This window comes from Lissotriton vulgaris, chromosome 8 (assembly GCF_964263255.1).
Source record: "Lissotriton vulgaris chromosome 8, aLisVul1.2, whole genome shotgun sequence".
Taxonomy (NCBI): Eukaryota; Metazoa; Chordata; class Amphibia; order Caudata; family Salamandridae; genus Lissotriton; species Lissotriton vulgaris.
The window spans coordinates 745,343,161-745,357,740 of NC_141696.1; the positions used below are offsets into that span (position 1 = coordinate 745,343,161).

General features: G+C 44.2%; 1 protein-coding gene across 8 annotated transcripts in view; it reads right to left on the reverse strand.

The window, feature by feature from the left end:
- The window catches only part of LOC147697946 (betaine-homocysteine S-methyltransferase-like), a 381,692-nt gene that overhangs the window by 197,789 nt on the left and 169,323 nt on the right, over positions 1–14,580 (reverse strand). For all 8 annotated transcript variants that reach the window (XR_015299315.1, XR_015299314.1, XM_086934649.1 and 5 more), the window contains one exon: positions 8,397–8,599. Coding sequence is in view for 6 of the 8 variants with exons in the window: in XM_086934649.1 (XP_086790775.1) it covers positions 8,397–8,599 (203 nt within the window). In the remaining 2 variants the exon portion in view is untranslated. The remainder of the gene's footprint in view (positions 1–8,396; positions 8,600–14,580) is intronic.

Consider the following 14,580-nt stretch of genomic DNA (forward strand, 5'->3'; position numbering starts at 1 on the left):
CTTGAAGCAGTCGGATTACAGAACGTTGGTAACGGATGGTGGGAGGGCCCTTAGTCGGGAACAACAGGGGCGTATCTATGATGTTGGGGATAGGGCTGGCAAATTAATTGCATGGTTGGATAGAAAGGACAGAGCTAGTCGTGTGGTACCCGAAATTGAGATGGAGGATGGGGCTCTGGTCACCGACCCGCAAGAGATAGTGGCATGCTTTGCTGAACATTTTCGCTCTGTGTACTCTTCCGTGTCAGATAGACCGGAGGAAGATTCATGCTTGTTGTTGCGAGATATCGCGCTCCCGTGTCTGTCCGAGGTGGACCGGGACTTTCTGGATGGTAGGATCTCTGCTGATGAAGTAGCGTTGGCAGTGCGCTCTCTGAATTCAGGTAAAGCGATGGGTCCTGACGGTCTGCCGATTGAACTATATAAGCTTCGCCCAGATAGGATTGCTCCGTATTTTTAGAGACATGTTCCTGGAGTCCCGGGATCGTGGTCTCCTCCCCCGTGATCGGAGATTGGCTTCGATAGTTGTAATTCATAAGGAAGGAAAACCGAAGAATAGGAGTGCCTCGTATCGGCCGATCTCACTGTTGAACTCTGAACCTAAGATTCTTGCTAAGTTGTTGGCTAATAGACTGATAAAGGTTATTAGCGATCTGGTTCACCCAGACCAGTCTGGCTTTATCCCACACAGAAATACGGAACTCAACCTTAGGTGCCTACATGGGGTTCTTGCGAGGGCCTCGACGCTACGTGAGCAGGCCATTTTGGCGTCATTGAACACCACAATGGCGTTTGATACTGTTGAATGGCCGTATCTGTGGGCAGTGCTAGCTAAATTTGGTTTCAGTTCAGATTTCATTAGCTGGGTGCGTCTTCTTTATGCAGACCCTCTTGCCCAGATCGTGGTTAATGGTCACGTATCGGAGCCATTTTGTCTCGGGCGGGGTACTCGTCAGGGTTGCCCGTTGTCTCCTCTTTTATTCGCGTTGGCTCTCAAGCCTCTTGCGGCTTGGATCCGCTGGGAGCCCTCGATGAGGGGCATTAATTGGTCTCCGCAATTTGAGGATCGTATTTCCCTATATGCGGACGACATCTTGCTGTGTTCGACCTCCCCCAAGAAATCTTTAATGGTACTCAGTGATGTTCTGGCCTCCTTTGGAAGAAACTCTGTTTTGGTCATTAATTGGGCGAATTCCTATTTGTACGTTCTCAGTGGCGAGATACCGATCCTGCTGCGTAACTGTCCTATCCAAATAGCACAAGAGGGATTCAAATATCTCGGAATTTATATTTCCATGGACCCTGTGGTTCGATACGAGAGGAACCTTCTCCCTCCCTTGACTCGGTTAAAGCGAGATGTTGCGGGCTGGCGGAAACTCCCATTGTCCATGCTTCGGCGGGCGGCCCTTTTTAAAATGATGTCGCTCCCTCGTTTTCAGTATGCCCTTCAGAACATGCTTGATATCGTCCCAGTTAGTTACTTTTGTTTGGTGGAGGATTTACAGAGGAAGTTGTTATGGGATGGCAGACCGCGTATTGCGCTAGCTAAATTAACGCTCCCGTGGTATGATGGGGGCATCGCTCTCCCTGATATTAAGAGATATTATTGGGTGTCGCAGTTGGCAGCCATCAATCACGGTATGTACGACCCTGTGTTGAATCCTGGTTTCGCCATGGATAGGTGGTTACTTCCTGGTGGTAATTATTATAGAGCGTCGCATTCTAAATCTGTGGTGAAGGCTTTGACAGGGCCGACCAGGACAGCTGTACGGGTCTGGCGCGATGCTACCAGTTCGTTGAGGTGGAAGGACCGTTTAACTTTGGCTACCCCACTTTTCGGCTCTGACAAGTTTGGCAAACTGTGGAACACTAAAGGGTTCGACAAGTGGGATCTTATTGGTATCTCCAAGGTGGGAGACATATGGGTGAAGGGACAGGTGAAATCATTTGCGGCCTTACAGACCGAGTTTGAATTGGGAGGGATGGAATACTTTTGTTATGCTCAGATTCGACATGCACTAACTTCCGTTTTCCCGGAGGGGGAAGAGATACCGGACTCTACCCCGTTAGAGGATCGTATCTTGGATGGCCATATGCCTGATAGTACCATATCCCTAGTGTACAAGAAATTGATTAATCATAGGGCGGACCTTTTACTGCAGCTCCGTGATCAGTGGACATGTGACGGCCTTGAGCTTGATGACGAAGACTGGCAGTCGGCGATCTCCTCTCCGAAGGAGGTCGCAATTCCAGGGTGACTGAGATTGGTTCAACTTAAAATATTACATAGGGTATACGTCATGGGTCCCCGTCTAGCCCGGATGGGGTTATCTGATGAGGGTTTGTGTCGGAGGGGTTGCGGTCAGCTGGGGACGTTCCTCCATATCATCTGGGAATGTCGGGAAGTGTTTGACTATTGGAGTAGAGTCCATGCGGTAATGCAGGAGGTCACAGGCGTGGCTCTCTTACCGGAGGCCAGACGCTGTTTGCTGAATGTCTGGGAGCCTACTGATCATAATGTGGCACAAACCCAATGGGTGACTCTACGGGCCATGATTGCCAAACGGAACATTGCACAGTTGTGGGGGTCCCAAAGGCCTCCTACTCTTGATGTGTGGGTAGAAAACTTGGACTGGTGTATGTTCCAGGAGAAAATGGTGTACTTGGCTCGGGGTCGCCCCCGGAAATGCAACAAGATCTGGGGCCCTTGGAATAGATATAGAGGGGATATATGTGTAACACCAGTTACAGCGGTCCTTGATGTCCCACTTTCCCCCTGACCCCTTATTTTTTATTGATTATTTTCGTAGTACTTCTGTGTTCTCTTCCCCCCTCTCCCTATCAATATACTGTTTATTGTAACGTTTGATGATATGATGCTCGACCCTCGTAAAGTCTTTGCATCCCTATGTTTTGTATATGCCTTGCTTTGTTTTAAATAAAAAGAAATATATATAAAGAAAAAATATCCGAACGAATCGCATTGGGAACACGCAATACGCGACGTCCGTACGGACCAAAGCAGCATTTTCCGACCCACCAAGTACGATTCGTCTCGTCAACACTCCGTACGACTCTTTTTCTAGGGGAGCTAAAAATGTCCGGAAAAGCAGATTTCAACTCACACCGCATACGAAACGGACCCCCCCCGGGTACGGTGCGTACACCCCATGATTGCAGGGGTACGGTGCGTACACCCCATGATTGCAGGGGTACGTTGCGTACACCCCATGATTGCAGGGGTATGGTATGTAGGGGTACGGTGCGTACACCCCATGATTGCAGGGGTACGGTGCGTATGTGATTGTGTGGCTCTCCGTACGAATCGCTCATACCTGCTGTTTTCCGTACGAATCGCGTTCTAATTCCCCGGTCCGGATCGTACTTGTCGGGTCATACAGCATGTTTACGTTTCGTACGGTTCACTGTGAGAGTCCGTGTCATACGGATTTTCCCTTGCTTTTCGTACGGTTCGCAACGATTCGGTCGTATTTATTTCAAACGAATCGAACTACGCGATTCGGACGGAATTGTACGAGTCGGACGGAAAGGGCTATGGATTCGATTCGGTCGTACGATTAGTTTACTGAATCGGAATCGGCCCCTATATGTGTTTATTTTAAGTGAAGAAATAATATTGTTGTAAATATAAATATGTGTATGTAAGTGGGATGTAAATATGTGTAATGTATAATTTAGAGGAGTTTTCTGTTTATACACTTTAATGTATTATTTTGGATAAGACAAATATTATGTTTTAATTATATATTGTAGTTATTGTTTATGATATATTTATTGTAATTTGTTAGTCAGAATATTGTGTTTTTTTACATTTGTACTGCTACTTATTACTTGTTTTAAAGACATCTGTGTAGTCAATATTATTAATTTCAATATTTTTGACATAGTCCATGGTTAGTTATGAGAAAATATTTTTGTGTCCGATATTTATGTTTTTGATATATGTTAGATTAGATATTTTTGACGTCAATATTTATGTGTACAATATAAGTGACCTGTGATTAATGATGGGTTCTTGATATTTTTGTTAACGATATTAAGGTTTCGATAATTCTTGAAGTTGATATTTTTTGTCTCGATATTATGTCAGTGATCCCCTGTAACCCCAGTAGGCCAGGAGGGGGCCACTAGGAAAGTCATTCATTGCACCGACATCGTTGACGCTGTTGCCTTGGACCCCGGTATGCCATGAGAAAAAGCCACCCTGCATCACAAATGCTGCCCCTTCACTTTACCTGCATGAACCGCAAAGAAGAAGCCGTTTGTTGCACCTGGAAGACATTGCTGATTGCGCCCGCCACACAGCGCCGCTCCTGCAGACCTTGGTAAGACATGCTACATCTCACTAATTGCTAGAGCATGTTGCCTACAGTAAACCACCAGGGATATCTTTGTTAGTGTGGACAAGGGAAAGGGAGGTGCTGGAGGATATTTCCAAGGAAAGTGCTCCAGCGTTCGCCCGGAGGGACTGTAGTGTGCAATATTTAGTGTGCTGTAGCATACTTTGCTTGTGTAATACATACTTATGTTACTAAGAAAATAAATATTGGACTGGACAATCATAACATATGGGTCCTTCTCTGCATTTGTCTTGTACCTTTGTTTACATTGCACCTACCACCCCTGAAAAAGCTTTGGACTGCAGGACCTGCGCTACCACAGAGAGTCAAGTGCTGAAGGGGTAGTTTTTGACTCGGTTGCTCATAATCCATAGCAGGTCGGGTCCCTGGACATCAGAAGTAAAAGTCCACAACCCCCATGGTAAGGGCCAGTAAAGCCTTCTTGTCCTGCGGCTCTCTGAAAGGAGTTGTGGCACACCATATATGCACACCCACCATCATATGACAAATCACCCACTGTCATATGGCCACTACATATCATCAATTACTACACACCCATCATTAAATTCCTGCATAACCATCAGTATACATTCTCATATCACCACTCAGCCACATTTATAAACCTATATGAACTGAATTTTCATGTCTCCGATACTGTTAACTCATCTAAGATATGTCTCACCTATCACGAAGACAACTGTTCATCCAACTGACCCATATGGGAGACTGTAAACTCATAAAGAAACTGCTAACTCACAAAAGGCTTCTGAAAACCAGGGACACTGCTGACCATTGCTTAATTGGTGCTGGTGTTTAATGGTGCTCGGCACCAGTACGTATTTCTCTGATTCTCTGCACCAGCACTTATGACAGTTCATTACACAGAGGCACTGTTTGTTTAATTTTGAGATGAGCAAAAAACACAATGTTGAGGCCTTAAACGTGGGCACTTACCTAAAGTTGTGCCATAAATTAAGACAGGCGGACTCAGGTACCCTAGAAGCCTTAGTCTGGCTAGAAATCACTCAGAATAACCCATGTGGAACGTTTGGTCGCCTTTTCAAAGACGCCATTGATCTAATGTCAGCAAGTGATCTATGGGTCCTGAATCCCAGTCAGTCAGCATTTAAAATGGCTATTAAAAAATGTGTGAGAATGAGATCGCTAAACATGGATAAAGCACTTTTTGCAAAACGTAGCCACTCCTGGGCACTCATAAACTCATACAGACGGCCAGCTCCCGCAACTTATCTGTCTTGTACATACTCATTGTACCTTAAACGTAGCCTTATAGCAATCAGAATGGGTGACTGGCGTTTTTTGCAAGATCGGCCCTCCTGGCAACGTACGGTGGAAGACACAACCTGTAGAGGGTGTGGCAAAACGGGGGAAACTTTGCTTCACGTGGTTTGCCTATGCCCTTTTTAAAATTCTCAACGTAGGTGCAAACTAAAAGCCGAATGGAACAGGTTGGGTGCCGGGACCTGCAGGCAAGCCATCATTGTGGCCTTGAACCCAGAAAACACAGTTTTAAATATAAGGCTAGCCAATTTTATTCAGCAAGCATATGGTAATTTTAACCAATTGAGTCCCCATTGAGCCTTGTCCAGATCCTTTTAACTACTAATACACCTTACAACATCTATTAACTTCTAAGGAAGCAAAAATGAAACGACTATAAAATGTATTGTAAGAGTATTGGGCTGTTTTTATACATAAGCTACCATTGGTCGCGTTCATCTCATAATGTCATTCAATAAGAAGGATCAAGTTGTGGATAACCTCTACTTTTTATACGACTGTTAAACAATTTATCGTGTCTTTGTACTTTTTTAATATTTGTATTATAATGTGAATTTAGCATTCTTTTAAAGATATTTGTGTTATATCTAATTAAAGACATTTGATTGATTGATTGACAATGTTTAGTAATTCAATATATGTTAAAAATGTGGCCAATACAATTATTATTGCATTGAAGGGCATGGAATAGTCTGAATGGCCCCACTTGTAGGAGTGTGTCACTTGTTGTGTTGGTACTGTCATTAGCAGCGCTGGCAGGGGCCATGGGATGGGTGGTACAAGCTGCAGTGGCCTCCTGAGAAGAGCCCTGATGCCTTACTTTTTACAAATTAGGTATACTGCTGCTCACCCATGGTGAAATCTGCTACCCATCAGGGAGACTGTTGGTCCATCATTGATACTGCTCATCACAGAGATGCTAACTTGTGTGGCTGCTTAACCATTCGGGAGAGAACTAGCCTTTCTAGAATACAGCGTCATGGAGAATCTGTGCAGGCTGGATTGACTGTGCTCTCAACATGGACAAAGTTAAGCCACCTGAAAGATTACAACTTTTCATTTACAATTGGGCACAAAGTTAAGGGCATTGCGCAAGCAGCACACTGATAAAGCTCCCTATAATTTGAGACCGAACAATAATTTGACAAACCAAGTTCTTGTGCCTACGTCAATAGGTCATGGGCATGCCGATGGTTACTGGATTCTGCAACACAGAGGCTTCAGGGCTTGATGCATGTGTTTGTGTCCATGCTTCGCTAACTTACTCAAGTGGCAGTAAGGTTGTTTTAACTTTCTACATTGTTTTAATCCCCACCCCATTGATTTCTGACGGAGATGTGATAGTCATTGAATGTTGTGATCTTCGGGCCTTTTTGGAGGGAGAACGTTCCTGCTCCCTTATGCTCTGGGATTCTGGAGCATCAGTGGGCCAGCATATGGGTCTCCTTGACATCCTAGTAGCTTTGGCCATGCTCTAGACTTGCTTTGTCAGACTTTTACATCCCCTTAGGACTGTAAGTAACAACTTTGAAGGCTGCCAAACAAGCTTGCATGGAGACTCTTTACACAGGGGCATTGGGTGGCTGCAACATTAGTTGGTGTTGATGTTTCCATCTCATGTCCATTTGACAACTTTGTTTCCCTATTTAGAAGAAAAAGGTCTGTGGACCTTAAAACTGTGGTTTGTTTTCAATGTGCACACTACTGGATGTTTACCTATTTAAGCATGGTATGTTTTCCTATCTTTGTATTAACCAGGGTTTTTACTCATTCTTTATTATCTCTTTCTTACTATATTCTTTGTCTTTGCTTCATTTATTTATTGTAATATCACATTCAAAGTACTGTAAACACATTAATGAAAGCGCTATAGAAAACCCATATATTTAACAAGAACATATTAAAATTGTAGACTTCCAATCACAAGTGATTGTTGTAAACCGGTGGTTCTTCTCCTACTCTGACAAACGTGGGGTTCTCCACCCTATTTAATGGTAGGTAACCATTCTGTTCACAACTTTGTTGTCCAAACGTACTCTGCCATCAGAAACTTTATTTGGGCCAGCTTGGCAAGCTATTTGCCCACCTGAAAATAAACTCCTTAGAACTTTGGAGCTTTCTCTCGCATAAGATATGCCTCTGGAGTATTTCTCTGTCATTCGGAGCAGTTCACTGCTGTAGATAATGAGTAAAGAAGACAGGTAAGATGCCTGAAAGGGAACGAGGACTTCACTGATACCTTGACAACAGTTCCCAGTTCCTCAAACAAGAGACATATAATAAATATTCAGTGCATCAGTAAACAGACAGTAGGAGGTAGCAACAGTGAAAGACTGAACAGTAATTAACATACACTATAGGACACAGGCACTTAGTCCTCATCCTCGAAAGCTGAATCGATTCCAGTCTTAATACATTTAATAATAATATTTAGGAGACAATTTATATGTAATGGATCTCAAATGTATGTCATTTACGTATTGATTATTTAGACTGAAAACCTAACAACGTAGATATCAAGAACAGTCAGCAAATACCTTCACCATAATTGTAAAATAGGCAATGGACAGGGTGAGTAATTGTTAAACCAAGCTGGAAAGAAGTGTAGTATCACAATTAAAAAGACTGTAAAGTTATTCTAGTTAAGGGGTTCCCATTAAAGATTTAGTGGATGAAAACCCTGCAATCAAAAATGGACTGAAGATCAAATCAAAATAAGTTACATGCACTCACCCAACATTAGAACTCCACGTTCCACCACTGTTAGGATAAACAATCATCTGAATATCAAGGTTGTTTTTGCTGGCAGAAGTCAGAAGAGAACTTATTATTGTGGGAGGGCTGCAGTTCACTCCCACAGCGACAAGCTGATTGGTTCTAGTGGCAACGTTGATAGCATCTTTAAATTTCTCCCCATGATAGATGTGCAGTTCATCCTGAAATTCACAATACATTTTAATGTCAAAATAATGTTTTTCTAGACATGATCAGCCTATATTCTTAAATAATGATTATCAATGGTAGGTGTTGGTGTCTAAGAAGAGTAGTTATTGGGTTTGCAGTACTTGAGATCCGATAGAATTCTATTGAATTTAGGTTTCAGTTCTTAATGTTAATAGACAATGTAGAATTCTCAGGATATCAGTTATTAGGATAAGAGTAAACATTATATTTTGAATGATTACCTATGTGTTTAAGAAATATAATAGTACAATTTAAACTGGTGGTATGGAAGAGGAAACACTTTTACCACATCTGTGGAGGATGGTTGCTTGGTTTCCCACCATTTTGGTGGCTGATTTTTCACCTATTATAACTCCCACTTGCAAGACTGGTGCTGCCGCGTGTGAAAAGCTCCATGTTGGCTGTTTACCCACCACCATGATGCAATCCTACCCTATGACCCTGGTATTCTAGCCTACAAAGCGACCTTTTATGAATCTGCCTCTTCAATGCCCCTTCACCCTGGGCCAAGTGGGATCTGGAATGAACCCACAAATTTGGGCAATATTTCCAGGACCCTAATGGTAGCTGTCCCTTTAGATTAAGGATAGGTTTGTGCTACCATGGTTTACATGATAGTCTGTCATGTAGGAGGCACCACTAAAACGGTAGCAGATCAGGAAACCTAAATGAACTGTGAGGGCTCGCACAGCCTTTTGCTGTCCTTCCATGAGAATCTGGTGTTCTTATTGAAAAGTCAGCCTTTTCCCTCCCTTTACATTGGATTTGGAAACTAAGGGGTGGGGTGACAGAACATCCACTTCACTTGCATGAGCTTTTAAATTGCTTACCCTTGTTCAATCTACACAAGAAAACTCTACAACTGAAACCACTGACAACCGACTGCTCTTCACAATACAGAGCTATACAACGTTAATTAATTCCAGTTTTAGTGTACACTTTAGAATCAATTATAAATTAAATGTTGTCCCCACATTAGTCGGTCTTTCTTGTAATCAATCCTCTATTCCGGCCTAAAGACACATGCCTGTGATAATCACTAATTGTTCTTGCCTAACCAGCCTTTTAAGCTAGGAAACTCTTGTTCTACCCTCTTCGCCACCAGAGCACTGTCAATCGGAACAAAGAGAGAAACAGATCCTAACTATGATGCAAAGATCCTTAGAGGTTCTCCGTCCTATCTTCACCAACCAGTCTCTAAATAAAAAATATGACTGGAAAAAACACAAAGGGCCTTATTCCGAGTTTGACTGCCGAATCTGTGGTGGCAGTCCAACCACCGCCACACTTCAGGCCGGCCCACATTATTAGGACGGCAGCAGTCAGACAGCCACAAGACCGTCAGCACAGCTGGGATCAAGGATCCAGCTGGGCCGGCGCTCTTTCACTAACAGGAATATGCTGGTGGTGCCGCAGCCGGCACTGCCAAGCACATTCCGAGCTGCCATTTCACTGCTACTTTCATGAAAAGGGTGTTGGAATAGCAATGAAGAGAACCCTAACATGGCCCCCTGCCGGAATTGGGCCTGAGGATGCATGCAGAGGCACATGTAGTGCCACCCTGCATTTGTACCCCCATTTCATGCACAGTGTGACAAGTATGCCACACTGTGCAAGAAGGTGCAGTCGGCGCTCTGACAGCAGCAGTCTGCACGTGAGGTTCCTCTATACGCCTCACAGACCGCCATTATCATAAAAACGCATGATAGCCCACTAGACCAGGATTGAAGTCGTAATCTGGCTTGTGGCAGCATCACAGCTATGGGTGTCCTAAAGCAGATGGCGCAATGCACCGTCCGCTGTACGACTGCCAAAGTCGTAATAAGGCCCTAAGAGGTAGTCTTCATAGCTGTCATCTACAAAAAACTAAAGACCAAAATCACCAAGACCGACCTCCTCCTCTTTACAACCAACCCAGAATCTTAGCTCAATATATTCTAGTCAAGCTGGCAGACGTTTAAAATGAAAATAAGGGCTGCACTCTCAACACTGAGAGATGTCCTCTAGGATCCAGAAATGTCCTTGAATCAAGGTTTCACAAAAAGATTATGACTCTACTCCAAGGATTGTAGTCTGAATATTTTATTCACATCTGTTCATGGCTTGTTATGTTCACAAGCGTTTGCTACTGTTTCTGTTCCATTAGCATTTTGCACTCATACCATCCCAATGCATTTCGGCATTTCCATTATGCCTTCATCTGGGGATATATTTCTAAAAACGAAGAAATGCTTGTATTTTACATCATGTAAAAAAATGGTTCATAGGCTGCCTAATGCATGCTAAATAATTATACAACAGCGAGTTCATGCGATGTAAATGGTGAAAAAACCTGGTTTGTCACAATAAAGGGTGATATAGCGTGAAAGAAAAAGATTGTAGGTGAAATAATTGAGTCTAAAGTGTGAGGTGAATAAACTAAAGACCAAAATCACCAAGACCGACCTCCTCCTCTTTACAACCAACCCAGAATCTTAGCTCAATATATTCTAGTCAAGCTGGCAGACGTTTAAAATGGTCACAGTCTCAAAGTCATTATACTTTGAGGTGGCCACATAAAGGAATACGCCCATCCCATTGAAGCCCCTCCCAAACGCCACACCTTCTTTGCCATCAATTGAACACTTATCACCACTACCTCGCACTTCGATACAACTAGCCCCCTGTTAGGACAGAAAAATCCCCAGCATGGGGACGGGCGTGCACAGCTGCCGTAAGTGCCTCAAATGATTGGGTATCTAGATCCCTGGTATTGATTTGTGATCATAGACGAACATGGATTTTGTGTGCGCCCTGACCTAGGCTTGTCTCGTGGTATTTTGATCTTGTTTGACCTGGAGGGACACACAAAACACTATCCTCATTGTGGTAGAGGTCTACTGTCCTTACCTGGTGCCCAGCGTCCTATGTCAATTCCAGGATGAGTGCACCATCGACGATCAAGCCCCATTGAGCAGAAACAGCTCCACAACCTGTTTAAATATCCCTTATTTCCTGGGCGCTCCACTTCCAGGGATCTAGGAAGCAGGGTAGGACTCTCACCAGGCTCCCACTGCACTGAAGTTTGCAAGCAAGGTTAGATTCTGAACTGCTTCCTCCAACTTTAATCTATTTTGCCCAGCCTTTTCCAGAAAGTTATCTCCCACTTTTTCACTTAGTAGCAGGCTTGAGGGCAGCAGTTATGAGTTACCCTAAGGGGCCCTATATTATGACCAAATTTGTACGTGCATGCAAAAACAAACATTGTATTTTAACTTCTCATCTTTGTGTGGAGTGATTAATAGTGTTGCATTCTCTTCAGCACTACAAACTGCGACATCTCAATTCAAATCACATCAGGAAACTTCTCAATGATTATATGAATTTTTACATGTTGTTTTGTACTTTTTATTTACAGGTCATGGGGCACAAAAACCTCTCAAGTGAAATTCGATATTTATGTGCTTATGTTCTTTCAGTGTCATTACATATTATAGGGAGCACTTAATGTTCATTATTATTCATGGTATTGAAACCTAAACAAGTAGATTGGGGTTTCATTTCTCTGGTTTCCATTGATCCTTACTGAGCTACTAGGGAATTAAACATGTTGATCAATTCATCACATGTTCATCACTATGCCCATTTGGTTTGCTATCATGTTTTAATCTTGAGACGGACATACCCTGGGGATAAAATAATTTTAAACAGGGATTTCCCATTGCTAATTTTCAATGATGTATGTACCACCCTATCTACCACACCCTTCACAGTCCTTAACAAAGAGCACCATCCTTTGTGAAAGCAAATACCAGGCAGGAAGTACAAAAAGAGCTCTGTAAAAGTGCCCTCGTACAGGACCCGATGGGGATTGCAGCGCCCACCCAGCAAGGAGCACAGTCCAATGATGGAGCAAGCCATGGGTGAGGACTGTTGCATCCTTTAAGGGATACTCCTCCTGACTACATATACTTATGATTACACTGGCTTGAAATGAATCTGTGTAGTTTAGTGGAACCACACACTTACTAGACTTTTGGGGTTCTCCCTTTGGCTAACACAGTGAATGTGAGTTGTAACAATGAGCTTATTATATTTGCATGTGTGTGCTGGGATGTATGTGTGCTTTTGCATGGTACAGAATATCCTCTGTGAAGATCAAAGGACTCTTTGATTGTAATAAGAATGACTTGTTAGTGGAGCTTGTGATCATTTTCGGGGAGATGGAGGGTTCAATAAGGTTAGCACTGTAAGGCCAAGAAATCATGAAGAGTGGAAGGCGCCTTTGAAATTTTATGAGGAATATTTCTGTGGAGCCTGACAGCCGGGTTTGATCCTGGTTTTCCCTTGGCCTACATTGTAGTTCAGTCAGTCCTGCTGTGGCACACTGTCCTTTTGATAAAGGACAGGGCACAGGAGGGAACACATCAAAGGAGCCGACTCCCCCAAGCTGAATTTCTAAGGACCAGACACTAAATCACATTTGTGTCTGTATTTGGACTATAAAGGTGGGAGTATAAGTCCCACACTTTATTCAACAGCACTGTTAATCAGGGGTGTAGATCACCAAGACTTCTAGCTGCTTGAACCAGGATTAGAGACCAAGGTCTGCTAGTCTCCCTGCTGGGTGAGGTGTCTTCATCCAGAAAGTCAAGACCAATTACCCTGAACCTGGAGCTCTAGAATTCTGCTTTCCTGTCTAAACCAGTGGACCCTGTGAGGAGAAGGTGAGCACCTGGAGGGAGTGAGGCCCAGTAGGGATCTTGCAGAGTGAATCAGAGTGAATGAGGAATATTTCCGTGGAGCCTGACAGCCGGGTTTGATCCTGGTTTTCCCTTGGCCTACATTGTAGTTCAGTCAGTCCTGCTGTGGCACACTGTCCTTTTGATAAAGGACAGGGCACAGGAGGGAGCACATCAAAGGAGCCGACTCCCCCAAGCTGAATTTCTAAGGACCAGACACTAAATCACATTTGTGTCTGTATTTGGACTATAAAGGTGGGAGTATAAGTCCCACACTTTATTCAACAGCACTGTTAATCAGGGGTGTAGATCACCAAGACTTCTAGCTGCTTGAACCAGGATTAGAGACCAAGGTCTGCTAGTCTCCCTGCTGGGTGAGGTGTCTTCACCCAGAAAGTCAAGACCAATTACCCTGAACCTGGAGCTCTAGAATTCTGCTTTCCTGTCTAAACCAGTGGACCCTGTGCGGAGAAGGTGAGCACCTGGAGGGAGTGAGGCCCAGTAGGGATCTTGCAGAGTGAATCCTGGTGAGCGGGGAGTGAGACGTCTGATCCGGTGAAGGATGCTGCATGGAGGAAGTCTGCAATTCCTAAGTGCCAGGAGAGAGGTGGCCACTGTGAAGTAAGGGCTGCCGCCCTTGAGCAGAACCATTTGGCATCCTCCATATTCCAGGAGGGGGCCAATGTGTATTAAGGGCCATCGTCCTTGTGCAGAGCCAGCCAATGATCTCATGTGGCAGGTGCAGGCCACCTTGAAGCAAGGGTCGTTGTCCCTGTGCAGAGTCAGTTGGAGACCCCCATATGCCAGATGTGGGCCCCCAGGAAGTAAGGGCTGTTGCCCATGTGCAGAGCAAGTTGGGGGCTGCCATATGACAGATGGTGGACACCCTGAAGAAAAGGCCCATCACCCTTCTTCGAAGAAAATCAGCGACCTGGGTGAGCCATGAAGGGGCCACTGTGAAGGCAGGGCCATTGCTCTGGACCATCGTGCCTAGGTTGATGTGAGGATCACTTACAAATTCCAAGGAGCTTCAGAGAAGGACGTCTGACACTGACGCTGGTTGTCCAGAGACTGAGGAGGTCTGATGTGTCATCAGGGAAATACGGCAAGAGGTCACAAGCCATCAACATCGGGAGACCAGAACACACACAGAAGCGTCCTGGTCCTCTGCAGTTACCAGTTGCCAAAGGGTCGTGTGAGACTGATTGAGATCAGTAGGCCTTTTAGGGACT